Source organism: Pleurodeles waltl, chromosome 6 (assembly GCF_031143425.1).
Source record: "Pleurodeles waltl isolate 20211129_DDA chromosome 6, aPleWal1.hap1.20221129, whole genome shotgun sequence".
In the NCBI taxonomy this organism is placed as follows: domain Eukaryota; kingdom Metazoa; phylum Chordata; class Amphibia; order Caudata; family Salamandridae; genus Pleurodeles; species Pleurodeles waltl.
Window position 1 is genome coordinate 1,328,695,394 of NC_090445.1, and position 26,696 is coordinate 1,328,722,089.

At 44.6% G+C, this 26,696-nt stretch overlaps 1 protein-coding gene across 1 annotated transcript in view; it reads right to left on the reverse strand.

Moving 5' to 3' along the window:
• LOC138300838 (rap1 GTPase-GDP dissociation stimulator 1-like) overlaps positions 1-26,696 on the reverse strand; it is a 522,948-nt gene that overhangs the window by 46,724 nt on the left and 449,528 nt on the right. The window contains exon 8 of the mRNA XM_069240650.1: positions 15,810-15,941. Within this exon, the coding sequence (XP_069096751.1) occupies positions 15,810-15,941 (132 nt within the window). The remainder of the gene's footprint in view (positions 1-15,809; positions 15,942-26,696) is intronic.

Here is a 26,696-nt window from a genome sequence, read left to right on the forward strand (position 1 = left end):
TGGGGGTCCCCCGCCAGTCTTCTGCACTGCGATGTTGTGTCGCGAGACCATCGAGCGCACCTTTCCCCGTAAGTCTTTGCAGCGTTTGCGGATGTCGTCTCGATTTCTGGGATGCTGTCCCACCGCGTTGACCCTGTCCACGATCCGCTGCCATAGCTCCGCCTTCCTGGCTATAGTGGTGTGTTGCACCTGTGAGCCGAAGAGCTGGGGTTCAACTCTTATAATTTCCTCCACCATGACCCGGAGTTCTAGGTCCGAAAAGCGTGGGTGCCTTTGGGGTGCCATGGGGTGGTGTGGATGAGGTGTGGGGTGGTGTATATGGTGATGAGTGTGTTGGTGTGTGGTGCTTTGTGCTTCTATGTGGTGTGTGTGATGGTGTAGTGTGCCTCTGTGTGATGTAGCTCTCTATTCTGTGATGTGTCTCTCTCTCCTTCGTCTCTGATCTTCGGTCGTAGGGGTTTGTGGGTGATGTGGGTGTGTGTTTTATAGTTGATTGGATGTGTGGGAGTGTTGTTTGTATGTGTGTCAGGTGTGTGTATTTCAAATTGTCCAATGTGGCTGTGTTTTGGAGCTGTGTGTGTATTTTGAGCGCAGCGGTGTGTACCGCCAATGGAATACCGCGGTTGAAAGACCGCTGCGTGGATTCGTGGGTCAGAATGGCATGGGCGTGTTTGTGTTGGCGTTGCGGTGGGGGTTTGGTCATCCCCAGTTTTCCGCGGCCCGCTGATGAGGTGGCCTTCCTTGGATGTCGGGTTTTTGGCGGTTTCACAGTTGGTGGTCAGAATGACCGTGGCGGTTTACCGCGGCCGCGGCGGTAGTATGGCGGAGTTCTGACCGGCGGTATAGGCCTTTTACCGCCGAGGTCAGAATGACCCCCTATATGTTTCTGAGGCAGCGAAGAAGGTCCCAGCCCACAACTGAGGTCAGTGCTTCAGAAGTATAAAAACAAGGAATCAGGGGAAAAACCAAGACGGATGGGATTTCTTCCACCTGCACTGGAAGAATTTGAGCAAACCATCTGTATCTAGGAACTACTCTAATGCCTCTGGTCCACAAAATAAACAAATACAAATCAAGGTAATCATCTTGTGGAAAAACGCAGAAGCAACAGTGAGCGACATACTTTATAATTCTAGGATGAATGTATTCATTAAGAACTGCATTGCATGTGGCATACCTTTCAGTGCTTCTGGATGCCTTAAAATGGCTATTGAATGTCCTTCAAAAAACTTGGTATACTATTCTTAAGAAACAAATGACTTAGTATGACCACATCTTTAAAGCTTTGGCCAATACAATTTCACCCTGTTGTTAGAAATGGAGTCTTTGGTTGGCAGTCAGGTTACCTCCTGTCCAAGCAAGGACCCTCACTCTAGTCAGGGTAAGTCACACACAATCAAAATTATCCTGTGCCCACCCTCTGGTAGCTTGGCACTGAGCAGTCAGGCTTAACTTAGAAGGCAATGTGTAAAGTATTTGTGCAATACATCATACAATACCCCATATAGCACCACAAAAATACCCCACACAGTGTTTAGAAAAATATATAATATTTATCTGATAAGATGCAGGTCAAAAACGATTACAATGCAATAAGTATTTGTCCAGCTATCACTGTAAAGTGATGTAAAGTGCCTTAAGTCTTTTAGAAGCATACAAAGTCTCTTTCAAGCACACAGTACATGGTTCACATGAAAAATCTCTGCAAAGAGCCAAAGAGGAGGAGATGCGTGGAAACAAAGTGATGTGCGTCGATTTCTCGGGCCGCACATGGCGATGCGTCGTTTAGTTTTCACATGGGGACGGCTGTGCATCGATTTCCGGTGCTCGTTGTGGATCCTCTTTGGGTTGCGGGGTTTCCAGATGCCCCGGTGACGATGTGTGGATTTCCTGCGCTGGCAGGATGAAGTCACAGGAGCTGCATCAATTTGGTGGGCGTTGCTCGAATTTTCTACCGCATGGCTGCGTCGATTCCTCTCTGGAAGTCGGACTACGTCGTTCCGGTTCGGCTGTGCGTAGTTCCGGGGGGGGGGTGAGTTGAATTTCCGGTCGCTACGCTGGTGCTGCGTCGATCTTCTGATTGAGAAGTCAGGCTGCGTCGTTCCGGATCGGCGTGAGGTGCATCGTTTCTGGCAGGCTGTGCACAAATTCGGCTGCACAAGGAGTCCTTCTTGTAGAGATTTAGGGGGAACATTACAACATTGGCGAAGCTGTAATCGCCATGCGACCGCCAATGCGGCCGCACTCCTGCGGTGCCCATTACAACATCCCCGCTGGGCCGGCGGGCGCAAACCTAGTTTACGTCCGCCGGCCCAGCGGGGATGCGGCCGCAACATAGGAGCCGGCTCCTAATGGAGCCGGCGGTGTTGCAGCCGTGCGACGGGTGCAGTTGCACCCGTCGCGCTTTTCACTGTCTGCTATGAAGACAGTGAAAAGCTGCACGGGGCCCTGTTAGGGGGTCCCTGCACTGCCAATGCCAGTGGCATGGGCAGTGCAGGGGCCCCAGCGGGCCCCAGGACTCCCCTTACCGCCAGCCTCTTCCTGGCGGTGCAAACCATCAGAAACAGGCTGGCGGTAGGGAAGTCATAATCCCCAGGGCAGCGCTGCCCTGGCGGATTATCACCGCCGGGGCTAAAACGGCGGGAGACTGCCGGCCCCGGCGGTGCGACTGCAGTGCTACCGCCGCGGTCGAAATACGGGTCTCCGTACCGCCAGCCTGTTGGCGGTACGGACGCCACTTTAGCCCTGGCGGTCTCAGACCGCCAGGGTCGTAATGACCCCCTAAGTCTTTTTGGTCCTGAGAGTTCAGGGAACAGGAGGCAAGATCTATCCAAGCCCTTTGAGAGCACTTCTTCACCACAACCAGAGAGCAGCAAGGCAGCAAGGCAGCAAGGCAGCAGGGCAACAGCAAGGCAGCAGTCCTTCACAGAAAGCAGACAGGTGAGTCCTTTGGAAAGCCAGGCAGTTCTTCTTGGCAAGATGCAGGTTCTGGTTCCAGTTTTCTTCTCCAGGAAGTGTCTGAGTTGGTAGGAGCAGAGGCCCTGTTTATATACCCAAATGTGTCTTTGAAGTGGGGGAGACTTCAAAGTGTGGCTTAGAAGTGCATCAGATCCCCTTTCAGTTCAATCCTGTCTGCCAGGGTCCCAGTAGGGGGTGTGGCAGTCCTTTGTGTGAGGGCAGGCCCTACACCCTCCCACCCCAGGAAGACCCATTCAAAATGCAGATGTAAGCAAGTGAGGCTAAGTATCCTGTGTTTGGGGTGCGTCTGAGTGAATGCACAAGGTGCTGTCAACTAAACCCGGCCAGACGTGGATTGTAAGGCACAGAAAGATTTAAGTGCAGAGAAATGCTCACTTTCTAAAAGTGGCATTTCTAAAATAGTAATATTAAATCCAACTTCACCAGTCAGCTGGATTTTGTATCACCATTCTGGACATACTAAATATGACTTTCCTACTCCTTTTCAGATCAGCAGCTACTACTCAAACAATGCATGAGGGCAGCCCTAATGTTAGCCTATGACGGGAGCAGACCTCACAGCAGTGTAAAAACAAATTTAGGAGTTTTAAACTATCAGGAAATGTAACCTACATAGGTACATGTTCCTGCCTTTTGCCTACACAGCTCCCTGTCCTATGGGTTACCTAGGGCATACCTTAGGGTGTCCTATATGTAGAAAAAGGGGCGTTTTAGGCTTGGCAAGTACTTTTAAATGCCAAGGTGAATTGGCAGTGAAACTGCAATGGCAGGCCTGAGACAAGGTTAAGGGGCTACTCAAGTGGGTGGCACCATCAGTGCTGCAGGCCCACTAGTAGCATTTAATCTACAGGCCCTTGGCACACATAGTGCACTCTACTAGGGACCAATAAGTAGATTAAATAGTCCAATTGGGTAAGAACCAATGTTTCCATGTTTAAAGGGAGAGAACAAATGCACTTTAGCACTGGTTAGCAGTGGTAAAGTGCGCAGAGTCTAAAAACCACCAAAAACAGTATCCAAAAAGTGGAGGGAGGCAGGCAAAAAGTTAGGGGTGACCACCGTAACGCTGTCAGGTCTAACACCTGTCTATAAGTCAATGCTCTTCCATCAAACTGAAGTAGCTAAACCTTTCAAAATCAAGATCTTGTGAAGTGAGACACAACAGTGGCAGGACATTTGCAACTGCTGTTCTGTAAAATATTATTGTTAGTAACTAGGGATTCATAGTAGGATTACAATTAAAAAAGAAAGTAGTTTTAGTAATTATTGGTCTCACTTCAGTAATTTTCTAGATTACTTACTAAAAATGCTCCATACGCTGATTCATCTCTCCATCACTTCATTCCTTACTATGCAGTGAATCTGTCGTGATTCAGGACCTAGATATTAACAAATCACAAACCAAACCCAGAATCTTCCTCTAATTGGTAGGACATGCACAGCCTCTCTCCTTTCCCAATGATCCTATTTTCACCAAGCAGTGTACCACAGGAAAATCTGGTAGACACGCTGCCAGGTTGAGAAAGGGACAAGATCTGTTAGGAGGAAGCTCAAAATGCCACCCAGCCATATACACATTTTCTCCCTCCAACAGTAATAGTCTTGCCTGATCTACTTACCCAGGTCTTCTCTGAACCAGAACACAGCAACTCCAAACCCGTTTTGTGCTACTTGGGGCTTTCCAGTCAGATTCCGCTAAATTTCCAGTGTATGCCCAGACATGGGTTCCTGTGCTCACTGTGAAATTAGAACCAAGCTGCATCCACCTGAAGAGCGGAATCCCCTACCCTTATCTGTCTTGTGAATGAGACACAACCACCACTTTTGTCATCAAGTTACAGATCCCTTTGAGAGGGACTTTGATTTATTGGATCTTTTAAGAGTGCATTCTCTTTCTCTTTTTGGGCAGTGGGGTGGGAGATGAGAATTCTATTGTATTGTCCCTTCCCCACCACCTCTAGGAACCCAAGGCTGGAAACACGTTCTGCTCATACTTCAGAGAACCACTGGATTTGACCTCCAAGGTGGGAACTTTCTAGCTAGTCTGCATCTTTGTGAAGCAAGTTACTAGTCTGAATACTGAGGAGGTTGTATTCGAGCAAGTACTGGATGCTCCACTCCTGTACAAGGTTCCAGAACCACATAATCTTTCTCTAACTGAGGTGTGGTCTCTTGAACAGGCACATGATGTGATGAGCTGCATGAGTTCAAACTCATAACCATTCCCAGGCTCTGTCTTGTACAATGAGTGTCCACCAATTTCATTTCTTCAGCTTTCTGTTTTACCCTTTCAAACAGCTGGGAGCCAAATAGCTTCTATAATAAGAAATCATGATGGAGAATAGATAATGTTTGTATTAGGTACCTCTGTAGTGAACAAAAACAAAGTAGCCTCTTGGATCCCAAAGCTGAAGGCCCTTGAAAATCCTCCGAGAAATACTAAGTGGAACAAACGTCTTACCTTTGAAATTTCATGTAACTATTCAATGAAATGTAAGTGTGCATGAAAAATGCTTTGCATCTTCTTTTAATATGATGCCCTGCCATAATATTTCCTACCACTTAAGTGTTGCCTGTCAGAATAGGAGTAAAGAATTCACCCTTTCATTGGTGGAAAGTCTCCTTTGAACCTTACGAATGAGTCCTTTCTTATCTGTGTTTTAAATCAGTCAGGCCACTCTGGATTGTGTCACTTACTGATACCTGAATCAATAGCTTTAGTGTGAATACAATCTGAAAATGTCAAAATCTGATAGTTTAGGATTTTGAAGATTGTTCAACCTCAAATTATAGGCTACAATGAAGTGTGTTAGAACCTTTTTCATTAGTTCATCATCAATCAATTTCTTTTCAGTTCAAGGAGATTCTATTGTGTTTTTTTCACTGGCTCCAGGCATTCCACATACTTACTAAAGGCAGCAGCAACTACCTGGTCCACCATTTTACTTTGGTGTGAGGCTGCAAATCCCTCCACAGAGTCTTAAGGTAGGCTTCCGCTCTGTGGCATTGATCCTTTGGAAGAAATGGGAACAAAGATGGAGGAGGAGCGGCAGAGAGAGGGTGCAGAAATGGGCAGTGGTGGCAGAATGGGAAAGCTCATGTCTACGTTTATTACAATGTTTTATCCTATGCATAAACGTTTGCAGGACATGACCAAATTCGATAATGGTGATACTTTGCCTTTGTTATAAGTTTTGCATTAATGTGACATTAATGCATAAACATGGAATTGCTATTTGTACCAGAGAAAGTATGTTTAATTACGTTTAGATTGACCATAGTTAATGTAGGCCTGAATTTCAAAATGGCTACTATAGTTTGCCATCTTGCTTTGTGACACATGAACTTTTTATTTCTTGGTGAAGCTGAGTCCTACTTATAGAATGCAAGGTTCTTTAGCTCTTTCTTTGTGAAGAACTGTTTTATTTTATTTGTGCTAATCACAGAATATTTACTGAGAAGCACATTCATGAAGACATATAAAGAGGACATAATTGTATCATCTTGGTTTAATCTGATTGGATAGCCTTATGAGAACGGTGCTTAGGTGTGAAAACCATTAGAGTTGTGCTTTAAATATAATGTAGATTTGAAATGAGCAGTGTAAGAAACTAGGGTACTAGTTTAGGGGGTAAAATCCTTCTCAAGTAGCAACCACATTTCCTTTCAGGGTGAGTCACAAGCAAAACCTAAATTAACCTGTGCTCAGCCGTCAGGTCGCTTGGCACAGAACAGTCAGATTTAACCCAGAGGCAGTGTGTAAAGTATCTGTTCAACACTTCAAACACTAACACAGTGCAAACACACCATGCAAACCCACCATGAAAAGAGCCCACAACAGAGTTAGAAAAACAGTGATTTTTATTCAATAAAACAAAAATAAAACAACACATATCCAGTAGAACTGGAGATATTCAGTTTTAAATATTTTAGTAAAAATAGTGCCAAAAGGCATAAAGCACAAATAGTGGATACCTGGTCACACAGGACCAGAACAGGACAAAGTCACAAGTTCAGGCCGACTGTGACGGAGCACAGACCGGCTACAGAGACCCAGTTGGGTCAGCTGAACAAAGTACCTTCAATCCTGGTATGTGGAGCATTGCGAGGATCTGCATTGAAGACGTGTTGTGCGGCCAAAGCGATGCATCAGTTCTGAGATGTGGCAAGGCTCAGTGTGTGATCATGTTGTGTCATTGTCAAAGATACCCTGAACGAGGACTTGCAACGCGAAGTCCGGTGTTGGGGCTGCAAAGAGCAGTCTGGGCAATGCATTGATTCTGAGGAGCTGCCTGGCTGTGGTGCGTAGTCTGCCATCTTTGTTAAGGTAGCCGTTGATGAGGGTCTGCACTGAGCGTGCATCACGCAGCAGCGGTTCCGATGCAGTGATGGGCTGTGATGCAATGTTGGTTTTTGTGGAGGTTCTGATCTACGCAGTAGTGGTGATGTGTCGGTTGAGCTTGAGGGTTCCAGAGGAGAAGCGTCCATTCCTCTGGATCCACAGAGGCTTGTTGAGCACCTTAGGCCCACTTCCAAGGGTCCAGGACTGAGGTGACACCACTTGGCAGGGTAGAATCACAGATGGCAGAGTTCAGGTACAGGTGCAAGGTCCTTGGAACCCTGTTATGACCCTGGGGCTTCAGATCAGGAGGCCAGCCAACTAGCCCAAGAGTCACTCTGAGTTCTAGTTCATAGATGCAGGTCAAAACCTTTGCACCCAGTCAAGAGGGCTGCAGGTAGCACATCATTACAGCAAGGCAGCAGCATGCCAAGGCAGCAGTCTAGCAGGGCAGCATTCTGGCAGAGTAGCAGTCCTTCAGCAGTCCTTCTCTCAGAAAAGTACTGAAGAGTTGGTGCCTGAGGTCTGATAATTATACCTAGTACCCTTCCTCTGGAAGAAGGAGGAATCTTTTAGAATTTTCCTTTTAGGTCCCCAGGCACCATGCATATCCTGTCTGCCCCCAGACTAACCACAGGGATGGTATGCTGCCATTTGTGTGGAGGCAGGTCACTGCCTATTCATGTATATGTGGGGCTGTGCCCAGCTCCTCCCTCCCGTCCTGCAAGTGATGGGCCCTCCAGGCCGAATGCACAAAGCCCAATTCTTAGCTACACCAAGTGATGTGACAGAGACAGGCTACAAACACTAAGGCCCATATTTATACTTTTTTAGCGCCGCATTTGTGTCATTTTTTGACGCAAAAGCGGCACAAACTTGCAAAATACAATTGTAGTTTGTAAGTTTGCGCCGTTTTTGCGTCAAAAAGCAGTGCAAATGCGGCGCTAAAAAAGTATAAATATGAGCCTAACTGACTAAGACATAAAAAATGCCAACTTTCTAAAAGTGGCATTTTCAAAATTGTAATTTAAATTCCGACTTCACTATAGGTTAGGAATTGTTATTAAAACTCCAAAAACACCAAACATGAAGGGGCTACCAGTTCCCATTTTAAAATTACAGTTTACTAAATGTAATATAACTCTAATGTTATCCTGTGGGAGAGGTAGGCCTTGCAGTAGTGAAAATGAGTTAAAGAGTTTTTCATTGCCAGGACATGTAAAAGAAAAATACATCTAACTTTTTAAATAAAACTCACCCTGGCCTCTGGGCTGTCTAGGGCCTACGCTGGCCTATACTTATATGTATTAAAAAGGTAGGTTTGAGCCAGGCAAAAAAATTTTTTTTGCCAGGTGGAAATGGCAATTTAAAACTGCATACACATGCCAGGGATGGCAGGCCTGAGACATTTTTGAAGGCCTTCTTAAGTGGGCTCAAAGTCAGATTAGGTTGATTTGTGTGGCTTTGTCTAGTTTAGGGCATAGCACTGCCTTGTGTTACTTTGCGTCATATAAGCATTACATGGGATTTCCATGCCTCCGCCCATATATTGTGATGCAAACCCAAATTTACAAAGACTTGCAATGCTAGGTTTGCACCAAAATGGTGTGCCTTCCAGACATAGGCATAATCATTACCACACATAGGCATAGCAAGGAGAAATACATTTACTTGTCCTTGTTTCTTCCTTCTTCCGTGCAGTGGTGACTGGTGAACTCTGAAAGTGGTGGGGCACAAATCCATACTCCACATTGCAAGTAGAAAGCAAATGTAGTGAAAAAGCATGCCCACCATGCCCCCTCCCCCAAGTTATTAGAGAAACCTTATCTTTTCATGTTTTCAATAATACACAGACAGTGCATTTTTCATTGAATGTTCCCTGCAAAACAACCCAATTTATGGTTTAGACAAGCAAGTCTTAACCTCTATAGTAGTGTGGTCACTTGACAGTGAGATAGGGCAGAGTGGAGAGGGTACAATGGGACAGATATAGTTGAGGGATCAGAGAATGATATAGGAAAAGGGCAGAGCAGAGACAGGAAAAAAAGTACGGAGCAGGATATTAATAAGAGAACCACAGAGAGGAATCTCCAGACAATAGTATAAGGACAACACAAAAAGAAACACTGGAGAGTGACACATAGGGGCATATTTATACTCTGTTTGCACCGAATTAGCGTATTTTTTTTTTACTCTAATTCGGTGCAAAATTAACTCCATATTTATACTTTGGTGCTAGACCCGTCTAGCGCCAAATTTATGGAGTTAAAGTCATTTTCTGGAAGTGGAGACCTACCTTGCCTTAATGAGATGCAAGGTAGGCGTTCCCTTGCAAAAAATGACTCTATGGCCTTAACGCCATATTTAGGGGCATATTTATACTCTGCAGCATATTTATACTCTGTTTGCACCGAATTAGTGTCATTTTTTTAACTCTAATTCGGTGCAAAACTAACTCCATATTTATACTTTGGTGCTAGACCCGTTTAGCACCAAGGCCCTGATTTATACTTTTTTTGCGCCACATTAACGTCATTTTTTGATGCAAAAGTGGTGCAAACTTACAAATATTGGCCCTTATTTATACTTTTTGCTGCAAAAATGCACTAACTCAGTTTTGCACCAAAAGGGTTACCACCGGCTTGCACCATTTCAGTGCACCAGCCGGGCACCATATTTATGGAATGGTGCAAGCCGGTGCAAAGGGTAGGCTAGAGTAAACAAAAATGACTTTTATCGGGTGGGGCTGGCAGTATAGAAGAAGAGGGTTTAGCACCAAAAAATGACTTTAGGCAAGTTAGAGTAAAAAATAAAATACTCTAATCAGATTAGCGTCATTTTATGGTGGTAAACCTACCATGCCAAATGACTCCTGCTTTAGAAAAGGCAGGAGTCACGCCCACCACCCAATGGCCAGCACAGAGGACAAGGGTCCCCTGGGCATGGCCATTGCACCCTGTGCCATATGGCACTTTCAAAAATAACTTGCAATCTTACCTGTACTTACCTGGGATGGGGTCCCCCATCCTCTGCAGTCCCTCTGGTGTAGGTGGGGGTGCCCCTGGGGACTGGGGAGGGCACCTGTGGGCTTATTCCATGGTGTTCCACCATGGAAATAGGCCCACAGGTCCCTTAAGACCTGCCCTGACCCAGGCTTTAAAAAATGGGGCAAAGCAAGCTTTGCCCTATTTTTTGACCCCTCCTCCCTCCCTTAGTGTCATTTTTTTTTACTCTAATTCGATGCAAAACTAACTCCATATTTATACTTTGGTGCTATACCCCTCTAGCGCCAAATTTATGGAGTTAAAGTCATTTTTTGAAAGTGGAGACCTACCTTGCCTTAATGAGATGCAAGGTAGGCGTTCACGTGCAAAAAATGACTCTATGGCCTTAACGCCATATTTAGGGGCATATTTATACTCTGCGGCATATTTATACTCTGTTTGCACCGAATTAGCGTTTTATTTTTTTACTCTAATTCGTGCAAATCTAACTCCATAATTATACTTTGGTGCTAGACCCGTCTAGCACCAAGGCCCTGATTTATACTTTTTTTGCGCCACATTAACGTCATTTTTTGACGCAAAAGTGGCGCAAACTTACAAAATATTGCCCCTTATTTATACTTTTTGCTGCAAAACTGCACTAACTCCGTTTTGCACAAGGAAGTTTAGCACCGGCTTGCACCATTTCTGTGCACCAGCCGGGCACCATATTCATAAATGGTGCAAGCCGGTGCAAAGGGTAGGCTAGAGTAAAAAAAATGACATTAGACGGGTGGGGTTGGCAGTATAGAAGAAGAGGGTTTAGCACCAAAAAATGACTTTAGGCAGGTTAGAGTAAAAAAAAATGACTCTAACCAGATTAGCGTCATTTTATGGTGCTAAACCTACCATGCCACATGACTCCTGCCTTAGAAAAGGCAGGAGTCATGCCCACCACCCCAATGGCCAGCACAGAGGACAGGGGTCCCCTGGACAAGGCAACTGCACCCTGTGCCATGTGTGGGGGCCCAGTTCAGGGCCCCCTATGGCACTTTAAAAAATAAATAACTTAATGCAATCTTACCTGTACTAACCTGGGATGGGGTCCCCCATCCTCGGCAGTCCCTCTGGTGTGGGTGGGGGTGCCCCTGGGGCCTGGGGAGGGCACCTGTGGGCTTATTCAATGGTGTTCCACCATGGAAATAGGCCCACATGTCCCCTAATGCCTGCCCTGACCCAGGCTTAAGAAAATGGGGCAAAGCAAGCTTTGCCCCATTTTTTGACCCCTCCTACCTCCCTTGCACCACTTTTGCATGGGAGTATAAATATGGCGTTGAGGCCATAGAGTCATTTTTTGCACTGGAACGCCTACCTTGCATCTCATTAAGGCAAGGTAGGTTTCCACTTCCAAAAAATGACTTTAACTCCATAAATTTGGCAATAGACGGGTCTAGCACCAAAGTATAAATATGGAGTTAGTTTTGCACTGAATTAGAGTTTTAAAAAAATGATCTAATTCAGAGCAAACAGAGTATAAATATGCCCCTTAGTGTCAGAAAATTATGCTAATCTGGTCAGAATCATTTATTTTGATTCAAACCTGCCTAATGTCATTTTTTTTAAGCTAGCCTACCCTTTGCACCGGCTTGCACCATTCCATAAATATGGTGCCCAGCTGGTGCTAAACAATGGTGCACGCCGGTGCAGTTTTGCACCAAAAAGTATAAATAAGGCCCTACATTTTTCAAGAAACTGAGAATGAAAATACTACAGGATACAGCTAAAGCCTGGTACAAGTTGCGGCAAGTGGCAAAAATAGAGTATTATAGTTAATGGTCTCCGGTTTGGGACTCCCCGGAAACCCCGAGTGCTTAACAGATGTATTGGTCTTGCCCCTTAAGAGAGTGGGGATTGAATTTTGGGTGAAGCAAGTTAGGGATGGTTCTCTATTATCCTGGGAAGAATGTACGGAGCGGACAAGAGGAAATCTCTCTATGCTGAAGTAAATTCAATTTAGGAATTGGACTCAGAGGGCTACAGTTAGGTTGGGGTCTGCAAATCAGCAAGAAGATGACAATTAAAAATCATTGGATGTTTAAGAAGGTTTTGAGTTGGTATTGGGGGTTGTTGGATATGTTGGATGGTGATTTTAAGTTGCCTGACTCCTTTTGGGGGAAGTGATGCCCTCGGATCAACTACAAGTATGGTGGGAAACATCATTGCGCACAGCATTTAAGGTAGTCAAACCTGCATCATTAAGGAGGAATCATCTTTTCACCCTGCATAGGGCTTTCTTCTCCCCTTGTAAGCTCCCTAAGATGAGAGGAAGAGAGGCATTCAATTGCGCAAAATGTGGCTTACTGAGTGCATCTGATATACATATGTTTTTTAAATGTCCAGCGGTACATAGTTTTTGGGAGAAGGTATGCAAGCGATTTCAAGTATTGTGAAGCAACATATCATATTGAGTCTCCGCTTTGTCATTTTCAGTAAACTGTAAGCGGGGGAAGTAAGCAGCAGAGAGATGAAGACAGTATTGTTTTATGCAATACTTCTGGCCAGGAAGGAAATCTATCAGACATGGGCATCTGTTTCTCCCCCTTCATATACAGACTGGCTTGATGGTCTTATTGGTATTTCAAAGTTGGACATGGCAAATAAATTAAATGTGGAAAAAAAAGTAGAAATATGGTCACGGTTGCTGGAATGGTGATTCACAGGTAAGTAATATATGACAGAGTTGCACAATTAAGTTTGTGTTTTATGATTAGGGGCCAGATCAGTCTCTATCCTTGAAGGCACACTCCTGAGTTAAGGTTCAAGTGAGAGAGATCCGGGTTCTCTGGCATTAGTCATCTCCTTATATGAGAGGTTTCTGATCAGGCAATATGGAGTAGAATAGGAGCCAGAGGTGGATGAGGCAAAAAAAAAAAAGTTACAGATTTGCAGATTGGGCTATGTACATCAAAAATAGCATTTTTGCGGTCACAAAAGCCCCAATTCGCAGAATCGGGCCGTCTGTGAATGCAAAAATGCTTCGTGCTTCTAGCCAAAAGTTCCCTTATAAGTGTTTTCAAAATTCAAGAGTTTGGGGATCAGGCAACACAACATATATGCTCCCCATTGCGAACAAAGTCGATCAAATAGCTCTAAGCTTTTGGCAAGATCAACATTTGTTTATTTATTGATCAGCCTCATTTTTAGTTGCATGGGTCAGCTGCCCAGTGTTGAACGTCCCTTGCAGTCTAGAGTTTCCTGCCTGTTCTGGGAATTTTTGTTAACAATGTGTCCATCATCATGTCAGAAGAACTTTGAATACAGAAACATTGACTGCCAACCTGTGATGCTGAGGCAGCATGGCCAACTGGTCGACATTTTTTTTCCAAAGACAGACCCATTATTCAGGGGATTTTCTTTGAGGAAACAAAAAACAATGTCGTTGATATGCAGACAGTTTTCTTCCTTCATGTGCGGTACATTTGAGTATTTTTCAAGTTCATGTCCGCGATGATGCATCCATCGAACCATTCATCTCCAACTCTAAATAAGGCCAATACTGATTAAACTCCTGTGTTACTCATAATGCAGTACAAAAGTAACAAAATTAATGGAAGTGGTGTAAAGTCTCAAGATAAAAACACAGACAGCATGGAGCTAAGTGCGTCGGCTGTGAGGTTATTAACAATAATATTGCGAAAATGCCCAACAAAAATAAAAACAAGGCCTTAATGGTTGACTATTTGGAGATATTTGTCTGGCAAAACTATTCAAGTGTAAGTGTGACGAGCACGTGCGAGCCCTCATGCCTTTACACTTACTTTGTCAGTTTTCACAAATAACATGCATTTCAGTGGTCTCCATCAGGACAGAACGATCAGCCTCATTCAGTAAATGGTCACCAAAATATATTAATATATATGAATATATGCATATAAGTAAAATACTTTTCAGATCATTTTTTTTAATTTAAGACCTTCAATAAAACATGAAAGCATTTTCCCACTTTGAGTACAAAGTATAAGGCTTCAGTGCAGTGCTCTACATAGGAGTTTGCGATATATAGATGGGAGTTTTTATATAAACAACACGAATCAAAATTTACTTCGGCCTTCATTACAATTGCCTCTGTAATGGACAATGTATTTTCGGCACTCGGTAAATATTACTTCCCTACTTTGCAGTACTTACTACGTGCAGTAAGTACCTTCTGTTGCAAATTTGCATCGGAAATGTCGAATTACATTTAGAATTGGAGTTTACCTCAGAGATCCCAGCATGCATCAGACTTTTCCTGCAGGTTTACCTCTAATAGATATTTCCTGGTTTGATCAATCAAACTCTATCAGCAAAAATTGCATTTTTTACTGCTAAAACGAAACACTGATCTCTCTCACAAACTCCCGCTTGTTGTACCGCTTTGTTATACCCATAGAGAAAAATCTGTTACACAGATGCACATTACTAGAAAAATCGGTATAATGCTTACATAGTATTAGAAGTCAATTTCAAAATTCTGTATTTAGGTTTTTAAGAAGAAAGTCTCCCTTTGATATAAGATGGTAGCTAAAGCCACATCCAGATGTGAGCTAGTGAGCTTTTAAAGTCGAAAATAACAGCTGGGGCGACAGTGCATCAACCCATTTGTCATGGACTTGAAATCAGTTCAGACCCACCTGTGCATTAGAAGGAATCACAGAGCCAATGTAGTATTTTTGATGAGCTCACGTTGATACCCAAATGCCACATTGATAGATGCAGCTACCACCCAGCTCAATTAGATTGAGGTGTGGATTTAGAAGTTGTCAGAAGAGGGTCATCCACCAAAAAGTAGCAGTTGTTGTGTCCCCACTATTTAGAGTGCACTGATGTCTGAACACTCTAAAAAGTGCGGATGGGACATCCTCTGTATTTGGTGTATGTCCCACATCCACCAAGTTCTAAAAACGTGATGAGTCTAATCCGACAGGATTCGAAGTGATGAAAGCACACAAACTACATTTATCTGATGTGTGTCTGTGTGTACTGGTTCAATGTGCAGCACGTTACCGGCTGCATGTATATGTGTTTGGGAAGTATGTTCTGGGTCTACCTGCTTTGGTATGCACTTGTTATGTGTGCCTATTTTAGGATTTTTAAGATTTCTGACTTGTGTGTCCTATATGTGAGTTTGCACTCATTTCTAATATAAAGATTCTGGAGTTCCTCTTTGTACTTGCCCAGTCTCCATCAGATGTATGTGTTGGCTGCACATGATGCACGTACATAGAATGATATGTCAATTCGTGTTGGATACGTTTGCCTTTTATACCGTGTACAGTCTATAGTTCTTCTCTGTGATATTTGACTTGATACACTTTGAGTGTTAAATTTATGTAAGATGTGTATTTGTGTGTGTGAACGAAAAAGTATAACGATACAGAGACTCAGATTTGTAACAAAAGTAATCAAAACAGGGACACACTCTTTCATTGACACAGTCATTCGTTCCTTTTGACAGGCAAACTCACCATTTCTTGCAAAATTTGCAATGGCCAGAGCTCCTGTCATCTGCAGTACGGTGTGCCTGGAAGAAAGCCAGGCTGGAATATGCTTGTAGACTGTACCACAACCATTGTCAAACAACTTTTGCATGGAATCATCTGGTGTAGAAAGGAAATGGAGAACATACTTTATCTTATGGTAATATTTGTAGCTCATAACTACTGCATGCGGCCTCTCTTCAAAGGGACACAGCAATCTTAAGTTATATTATTACTTTGTTAAGCACATATTCACTGCAGGTAGCCTCTCGTCAATGGAATTTAACAATCTTATGTTATTTTACTGCATTGGTAAGTGCATAGCCACTGCATGGAGACTGTCAGCAATGCGACATAAGAATTATGTTATATTATTCTTTTTTAAAGCACATTACATATTGCATGCAAGAAAACACAGTGTAGCTACAGTTCTGGCTGTGGACTGCTTCCCCAGAGGTGTGCTCGCCCAGCATGGACAGACATGTCCAGATCCAGAAAAGAAGGGAAGGACTTGGTAGGTTGAGTAGAGCAAGCGCAGAGGAAGGATTGTGGCATTTCAGGCGGAAGTGACACAAAACACAAGCACTCTTGACCTACTGCCTAGCAATGTAGTAGAAGCTAGATTTCTGGTGGACTGAAGTTAGACCCCTTCTCTCAAAGTAGCAGAGCACTCTTGGAGCGGCATTACAACTTCAAAATATCGATCAGTCACAGACAATCCATGTGTTTACATCATAATTTTTTAAAAAAAAAACAACTGAATTAATTAACAACAATAGCATTTTGAACGTAATCAATGTAAATCAAATATGTGCATCGAATTTGAATTTAATAATGTTACATTGAATATAAACAACGTTTGCACTGCTACAATAATACATAGGTATCACAAAACTTCAAAATGCAAAACTGTTTTTGTTCAATAGTAATGTTCATGAAATGGTAAAAACACAGAAAAAGTAGATGTTTCAGTTAGTACAGCAGTTATACTTCGAATTCAAGGTTGTAGCCCACCTATAAGATGGCCTCCACGTTAGTATAGAACAAGCCCATTTCCGCAGTCCTTTAAATACACTCTTTGACAAAGAGGGCAGGAGGAATGAGAGGGGGTAAAATAAATAGTACCTCCATCACAGCAGATGGGCACTAATGAAGAGGAAATAATATGTACCTGGTCGATGCTCCTCAGCTAAGAATGGAAGTGACGTATAGGCAGTTCGGAGGCGGCAAAGAACAGCGACACTGGAGTCAACCTATGGTAAACAGCGGAGGGAATCTAGGTCCTTTTACTGAATACAGCAGGTCTTGCTGACAGCGCATGTGCGCTGCATAGGCTCGACCTAAATGTTTTATTTCTATAGGCTTAGTACCCTTCATAAGGTGTTAAAATAGTTAAAATGCATCCTTTGAATTTAAATAGAACTGGCACAATCATATAATGTCAACATTTAAGTGTTGGGTCATCGTTTTAGAATCCAAAAATATATTCAAGACATTTATAGACAGGCACCATGGTCAGATAGATTTTGGAAAACTGTGCCAGGTTTATTTAGTCTTCAGTAGTAAATACCCAAATTCATCACTATGGCACCCTCAGTGTTAAAAATGTAAAAACATACAGACAAGCATTTTTGGTCACCTTCCACTGAACACTAAGGGCCATATCTACAAGGCTGTAGCTCCTCTGAGCTCCACACTAGCATAATTTGTTTAACGCTAATGTGGCGTTAAGGAGGCCATTCTCCTTTGCCATTATTACAAAGTGGTGCAATGCTTGCATTGCGCTACTTTGAAACCTCTTGCGCTACATTATACCCGCACCAGGCATAATGTATATTAAGGGGCATTTTGGTGGCGGGATGCCTGTAAAAATGGCGCAGTGAAATTTACAATATTTCACTTTGCCATTTATAGCTTCATTTTTAATGCCTGCTCAGACCAGGCATTAAAATGACGCGCCCATTACTTTCAATAGGCCTCTCGTTTCTTTGCAGGATTAGCACCTTTATTTCGGGCGCTAATCCTGTAAAGTGCAACAATAGAATCATAAATTATGACACTATTATCCAAACATGTGCCATGGTGCACCATATTGTAAATTCAGCGCTGTCATCGTGTCGTAAGGTGCCGATAGGGAGGGTGCAATAAAAGTGGCGCCTCACAGCTGATGCACCACTTTCTTGTAAATCTGACCCTAAATTACTTATTTTTTGTGTGCTTTTTATTTGTGACCTGCTACCAACATTCATAAAATGAGCTAGGCACAGTCTACAAACAAGGATGTAGGATCTATACTTGTTTTATGTAAAGCAGAAGGACTTTTTTTCAGCCGAGTAGTTAGTCATATTTTAACTAGTATGGTCTCAGTGCCACGTGAACATAAGGTGGCTCATTTCTGCAAACCCAGGCTTTGTGATGTATGTGTGTGTGTACATTCAGTTTATGATTAAAAACTCCTGACAATAAATTGTCAGCTGTTGGGAGAAGTACTGTGATACCAGGCCTCTTGCGCCTCCAGCTTCCACCTCCCGCAGTCAAAATTGCTACAAGGATGCTTACTGCGGGGGAGGAGAGAGAAAGGGGAGGAACCTTGGAGATGATGCCAATGAGGAAGGGACATACATTCTGTGTATATGAGAAACTAGACAAGCACAATGGCTGCCATCCCTTAATATCCCAATGGTTCAACTCCTAGTGTGCGAGGCACAGCCATGAGGCTTAATACTGCAATCAACTCATCAAACATAAGCGATTTGTGGCTGAAGTTCAAAGCATGTTTTCTCTTCTCCAAGTCACACTGAGTTGATACATGAAAGGTGAGCATGTGGATCAGAGCCCGTGCAATAACGGATTGGGAAAAACATACTCAGAATATTATCCTACACATTTCCACTCTGAATAAATGGACAATGCAAGGGACGCCATTTGGGTTGTAAACTGCTGCAATTGAGTGTAGTGAGAAAGGCATGCGTTTTCGAGTAACAATTTGAAAAAAATAGTACCTCGATCACTTCAGGGGCAGTGAACGGGACCTGAACTAAGTTACACCAATCCGTGCCTGGTCCTTGCTCCACACAGACAAACAGAAATTATGCCAGGCATGCCTTAACTTACAAGGCTGTAAAGAAGAGTGCCACACAAATCAACAAATGGTAAGTGACAGGCGGGCTCCAAGCCCTTTACAGTACACAACAGAGTTTTGCAAGCGAGATGCATGTGCTGGCGCATTCACTCGCAGGCTTGTCCCTAAAAATTGACATTTGTGAATGGGACAGCAGGGATGGACATATGGGCCCACATTACGACCCTGGCGGATGGTGCAAAGGCGGATGGTGCAAAAAGGATGATAAGACCGCCAACAGGCCGGCGGTCATTACTGCCCCATTATGACATTGGCTGTTTGGCATATGCCAAACCGCCAATGTCCCTCACTGTCCGCCATAGCGGTAATGATCACCAGGCTGGAGACAACGGTCTCCAGGCCGGCAGCCGTCACTAGTCTGCTGCCGGTATCAGGACCCCGCATACCGCCATGGATTTCGTGGGGTTTTCAACCACCACGAAATCCATGGCAGTATGCACTATCAGTGCCAGGGAATTCGTTCCCTGGCACTGATTGGTGTCTCCCCTTCCCCCCTCCCCTGAATCCACCCCCAACATCCACGACCCCCCTACCACCCCCCAAAGGTAGTAGGACCCCCTCCCACCCCTACCCCCACCCCCATAGACCCCCCAAATATACCACCCACATCCCCTTCACGCACACTCACACCACTCACACACATAGACGCGCACATACATGCACACATGCACACATACATACCCATAACATTACTCCTAAACACATTACACCCCCCACATACATACACGCACTCCCACACCCCCTCTACATGCTGACACGCACACCTCCATGCACGCACACACCACACAACACCCCCTACCCCCCTCCCCTAACGGACGATCACCTTACCTGTTTCGGTGATCCTCTGGGAGGGAACGGGATCCATAGGGGCTGCTCCGCCGCCAGCACCCCGTCACCAGAACACTGCCACGCCGATTACTGAGTCGTATTTAGGTGGGAGGTGTTCTGATGACGTGGAGGTGACGTTGGAGCAGCCTCCACTACACCGCGACTGCCAGTATGGCTGCTGGCGGCTCTCCGTCCAAAAAAGGGCAGAGGGTCACCGGGAGTCATAATATGGTTGGCGGAACCTTGGCCAAGGTTGAAATGAGGGCCTTGGTGTCCCCCTGCATTTTAGCCATTGGAAGGGAGTCAAAAAATGACACCCACATCATAAATAGTAATGAGGCGAGAGGTCTTGCAAGTTCCTGTGAATGGGCATTTTGCTGAGCCACTGACATTAGCTGAAGTGCAAAAAGTATCATGGGATAACTAACAACTGGCATGCAAAAATCACTGCTTGGCCATCCACTTTAGTGCATTGGGGTCCAGGTGTCTGATGTATGTATTAATAATACTTACAGCCAGTTCTGCACTTTAACTTTAAGCAATATTATCCTAAGTGTTTGGAGAATAACATTGCTTCTGGTGAACATTATTGCAAATCTCCCCTTGGTAGCAATAGACTGGCAACTCCAGTTATATTCCTGAAACTTAAAAGGAGGTATTCAAAACTACTTTCAGGACTCCGTGTAATAGTTAGAAATATTTTTAATGCTCTGGAGTGGAGCAATACCTTAAGATATTTTCACATCTGTGGGGCAATACTTGAAGCCTGACAAAAAATTCCCTGGCTCATCATTTGCTCATGAGAACAAGGCAAATTTTGTGGCCCCTCGTTTAAACCAATTTTGAGATTATTACAGATTTTCAGATGAAGCCCTCATGATATCAAACTTTATAGAATTATATGTTTTTTTGACAAACAATTTTTATTGAGTTCTGAATGAGGTATACAAAAGGAAAGCCACAACAGTCCCCAACACCAATCCCTCCATATACCCACATTTTTCTGTATAACCACCTGATCAATCACAGCCATGTCAAAACAATAGGCAAATTCAAAAAATTTGTTTGAGCCCCGTAGAAGTACATGATAGCTGACCCAACCATTTCTCCCACAGCCCTGCCTGTTTACAAGGACACTGTTGTGCTTCATAGACTGGTCTTTCCTGCTGTGCACACCAATCCACCCCTCGTCTCTACTTCGAGAGGGGTGGTGGACTTGAAGATTTCCCATTAGCTGCAATGTCTCTTTTCACCATCATGAAGGCCAACCCTATAAAAATACATTCTGGTCGTGGACAATCCATGCCTTCCATTACCCCTAAGAGGACAAACAATGGGGACAGTGTAACCTCCTACCCCACTTTATCAATGAGTTCCCTCAGAATCTCTGTCTAGTACCGTGCAATGAGTGGACATGACCACATCATATGGTAGACATTTGCGGATGGTGCCGAACATCTAGGGCATTTGAAGTCAGGGAGGAGCCTCGCTCAATACATTCTATTGGGCGAGAGGTAGAACCCATATAAGACATATAATTGCAGCAATTGGAACATGGAAGGCATAGTTATCACCCTCGGTGCCATCAAGGCATCTTGCCAATCTTCTTTCTCAAGGGGGCCCATCCAGAGCTCCCATCGAGCTTTAACATGAGCCAGATCACCTAGCGTATGGTTAATCATGTTATACACACCTCTCCTTCCCCCATAAGCAATTTGGCCTTAAGCAGACTGTACTCGGGGAGAAAGTCATGGTGGGGCAGATGTGCATGGAGGGGTGGCGTAGTTGCAAATATTTGTAACATTGAGTGTGGGAAAGTTGACAGGTAGCTTGCAGGTCTTGGAAGGATCTCATGGATGTATCAGCCCATAGTTCCCCAAGTTGAGAAATCCCCAGTAAATCTCATTTACAAAGCCTTGCAAGGCTGCTGACTCTCAACCAGTTTCCCTGCCAAAGGGGTGTCTGTTGGGTCAGAGGGTTCATCCATTGAGTATGCCGCAGGGCCGCACGCCAGGCAAGCAGTACTAATCTCGTCACTGAAGCCATAGTTGTGGGGAGTTGTAAAGCAGACCTAGAATCCATGGGAAGCTGACAGAGGCGAGCTCCAGCTGATACACCAGGCCCTCCCATCCCGAAGTTAACCAGTCATGGATGACCAGGAGCTGGATTGCTAAATAGTACAAGTATGGGTTAGTCATACCCATTCCTCCATCATAGGTGACTCTTTGACAGTAGTACAAACTCGATTCGATGCGTAGCTCCCCACCAGAGAAATGAGAATGCATTTCTTTACAAAGCCTGGAACCAGAAGCGCGGGACCAGGAGTTAAACGTTTTGAAAAATATATATGAGTTGGGGTAGAATCATAATTTTGTAGGGCGCCACACTGCCCATCTCATCTCATCAGATCCAAGTTGGCCTGAAGTGCCAAAGGTGCAATATTTAGGGACCATGTCTGTTCAGGAAGAAGCGCCACCCAGCCACCCAACTACTAAAAGCTCAGCATGCGGATAGGCACTTCATCTTGCCAGGCGTAACACTCATGGTTTGGCACCTGTGGTACCAACACTGATTTAGGGGGGTTTATGCGAAACCAAGACGTCTCTTCAAAGTAGCATAGTAAATGCAGACTCTGCGGGCTGGTATCAACAGGATTCACCATGTAAAGTAGGACATCGCCAGCATAAAATGCAATATGATCTTCAGGAGCCTGGCCCCAGTGCCACCCCTGATAGAGAGGGTCCTTTCTAAATAGTTGTACCAATGGCTCAATTGCCAGGGCAAAGAGAAGGAGAGATAAAGGGCAGTCCTAAAATGCCCCTTACAGATCAGAAACGTAAGGAAAAAACGCTGTTAAGCTGGTCTCAGGCTACTGGTTCACAAAAAGGGCATTGACTAGTCTACAAAAAATGGGTCCCATACCAGTTCGCTGGAGGACAAGTCACAAATACTCCCAATCCACTGTATCGAACACCATTTCAAAATAGACAAAAAGGAGTGCCAGACCGAAAGGTAATCAGTAGCGCTGAGCCAGTAAAACATGAAGGAGGCGTACACAGTGTCTCGTGCTCTAATTAGCCATAACACCACATTGGTCCAAATGGATCAAAAGTGGTAGGACCTTCTTAAGGTGAGTCACCAGAATAGTGGCGTATACTTTCACATCACTATTGATGAGCGGAATCGGTCTGCATTCAGTACAGGACATTGATGGCGGGTGTGTTTTGGAACCATAATTGTGGGCGTATCCATTCCCTCCTGGAAAAAAACTATTTTATCCACCTCATTGTAAAAAAGCCAGAAATTGGGGCATCCAATTGTCTTGAAACACTTTATAGTGTTCAGACGGGAAGCCGTCTGCACCCAGTGTTTTACCAGAGGCCCTGGAGAAGATTGTTTCATTTACCTCCTCACTCGAGATGGGTTCATCTAAGATCTCTGCGTCTAGCCTAGGTAACCTGGAAAGAGGGTCATCTGTCAAAAAGTGGGGTGCTTATTCCGGCTCTATAGTTGACGATGGTCCATTCAGCCCACTGTTATAATTCACAAAGACTTCCATCACCTCCTGTAGTTTGGTTAATGTATTTCCTTGTGTATCCCTCATTTCACGACAATTCTCGATTGATGGTGGAGGGAGACCAACCAATAATGTAGGTTTCCATTTTTATTGCCCCACCCATAGACCAGGACAGTTGATGCCTGCCACAAATGTTTAGCAGCCTCCATTGAGTGGTCTCGGATTTCGTCTCTTATTAACGAAAGTTGGTGGGCTCCTGTGCCATTGGGTGTGATGTCTGGGATACTTCCAATCGGAGGGCATGAGCCTCAAGTTATATGATGTGCTGGGACTTGTTTAGCTCATAATCTCAAATATATCCCTTTGCCATCACTCAGACCACTGCCTTACTGGCCTCCCAAAGGGTGCTTGCTGTCGTGACCGATCCCTCATTGAATTCAAAGTCATTTTGGATTTCTTGCCATAAATGTTGGCCACATGCTTTCTGTTGTAGGTACCATGCATTTATCCGCCACATTGGATGAGTCTCATCTCCCCTAGATCTAATAATGCATTGGAGTGGGACATGATCAGAAAAATACCCCGAGGAAGGATCTCTGTGTGAGTAAGGTGACAGCAGTCCAATGTCGGCAAGAGAAGGAGATCTATCCTTGAGTGAGTGTGGTGTGCCGCTGATGTTTGAGTATATTGACAATGCTGCGGGTGCCACGTCCGTCAGGCATCACAAAGCCCTAGGGAGGTCAACCAGCTCACAAAAGTATCGGCTGTGGTACTTCTATGAGCTGAGGGTATAATTGAGGTGTCCAATCGAAGGTCTGGGATCACATTAAAATGTGATTCATTGAGGTAAATCTGATAGTATATTAGCCAGGTCAATTTAGAATGCAAAGGTCCAAGGGGCGTATACGCTTACCAAGTTGATTGTACATCCCTCTTTAGACCCTGTGAGGGCCAAGAAACGGCTTTGTTTATCTCTTTTCACCTGGTGACCAACATAGGGATGGAACGACGTAGAAGGATAGCTATCCCCTTGACCGCTGGACAAAACCAGTGTGATAGACCCTATTGAATCCTTTGTGGTCCAGAAACGGACAGTGGTCTCCCATAAGGTGTATCTCCTAGAACAGCAGCAAATCAGGGTCATGACGCTGTTTTTTAAAGCTAGCACTGCAGTGCGCTTTATCTTATCCAGGAGACCATTAACATTCCAGGAAATAATTTGTATGGGCCTTACCATGTATCAGTGTAAAGATTCTAATTAGTTGCCATTAGGGTTCTTCCACCACCCTATCCTCCTAGGATCGGGTCAGGGGATCCAAGATTGTCATGTGTATAACTATAATGGTGCAGTGCCTGTTGCGGTATGTGCCTACATTTGTAGAGGACTGAGAAAATGGGAAAAGAAAAATAACAAAGTGCAGTGCAAAACAACAACTGTAGCATATCAAACAGTATGCTTGCCCAGCCCTCAAGTCTCACCCCACCCCACCCCACCCCACCCCACCCCATACTTCTCCCAGAAGCATCTGTGACCCCTATACAACATCTATCTCAGAAAGTTATAACCTCAAAACTAACAAGCAGTGGCAGATCCCCCCATAAGCTAAGATTATGAATATCCAAAAGTCATTGCATTGAAGAAAAGGACAGAAATACAAATACAAGCTATTGCAGTCTAGTAATTACTTGCTGTTTTTCCAGATATGTTCATGTAGAGCTATCAAAGCACTGGGCTCCGGGACAAGTCTGTTCCACTCAGGGCCCCTACATTATGAGGGGGAGGCCCCTCGGGCAATGCCCCTCCAGCAGAACACCGGTTTTCAGCTTCCATTGGCCCTCCGTTCAGTCCAGAGACGGAGGCTCCATCCTGGGACCAAAGCGACGGAGGCCAGAACCCCGACCGTCAGCGTGACCTCCTTTGCCGGGAGTGAGTGCATTTCCTCTGAGTCTTGGGAGCCCTGACTAATGCTCCATTCCCAGCACCTCTCTGCCTTGATGGGAGCTGTGGTCGGAGGAGGCCAATGGGTGTTTCTCTGTCAGCTAGGTCCAGGAAGCTGCAGGATTGTCAAAAGATGTGACTTGTTGGTGTAGATCTGTCTCAGCCGGGCTGGGAAGAGCAGGCAATATAGCACTCCCATCTCCCTGAGCTTATGTGTTATATCCACATAGGCCTTGCCCTTTTGCTGAACCTCCCAGGTGTAATCATCGAACAGAAGGACTTTGGTGTCTCTGCAGTGTAGTTCACTCCGGGAGCGGGCCTCCTGCAATGTCACATCTCTGTCTCAATAGTTAAAAAGCCTGATTATCACTGACCTCGGTGATGAACCGGGAGGAGGTTTTTTTGTAAGAGCATGGTGTGTTCGCTCAATGGCAAACCATGGGGAGAGGTGGTCGGACGGCATCCATACCCTAATCCATTTCTCGAGAAAAGGGACAAGAGTATGGACATCCATAGTTTCAGGGAGGCCGATTATTTGTACATTGTTATGCTGGGATCGATTTTCAGCATCCTCAGCTCTACAATACAGTTCTGAAGCTCATACCAGGAGTTTAGAGACCTGGGATTTAAGGGTCTGCATTTCATCCTTCATCTTGGAGATCCTGGTCCCAGTTACAATTATTCTGGCTGCTGCACTGTGGAGATCTTGGTGTATTAGGGCCACATTAACTCTGACTTCTCCAATTTGTGTCTCTACTGCCACCTGAGACGATTAAAGTGCTTGGAGAATAGTGGCCAGATCTCCAGCGGGGAGATTTGTGGACCCTGACTCTGATTCTCCATTCAGAGCAGATACTAGGCCTGTTGTAAATTGGTCCATACGTGTTTGTGCTGTCACAGATCAAGCTGTCTTATCTTTACCCATCATGGGTCACACCTCCCAACACAGTTGCGGTTGGTAAACTGAACCCCCTCAAAGAATAATTGTCAGAACGCTGTGCTTCTCCTGTGATTTCCAGGTTCCTCAACAGCTAGCACGAAAGAGAAGGGGACCAATTTGCATCTAGGAAATCAATTCAGTGTGTCCCAGAAATACTCGCCATATTGCTGCCCCACCAGGCACAACTGTAGTTCTGCCAACACTGCGTAGTCTTTGCAGGGCTTTTTTAAAATATAAATATTGGTTGGCCCCTTGGATGGCCTTAGGTCTTCCTTTCATTCCCTGGGTCCTTCATTGTGGGCAATAGGCTCCCGTAGCCACTCTCACAAGGGACCAAGCTGTCAGCAGCCACTTGCAAGTCTATTCGTGCCCCCTGGCTGCAATGCTCCCAGTATTATAAGTTAAATATTGAGAACCGGGGTCCTGCAAAAACAGTAAAAACACCAAACTACCTATCATCCACCAATCAAATAGCATTAGTGAAGCCAATTTTCTGGGCTTGGATATGA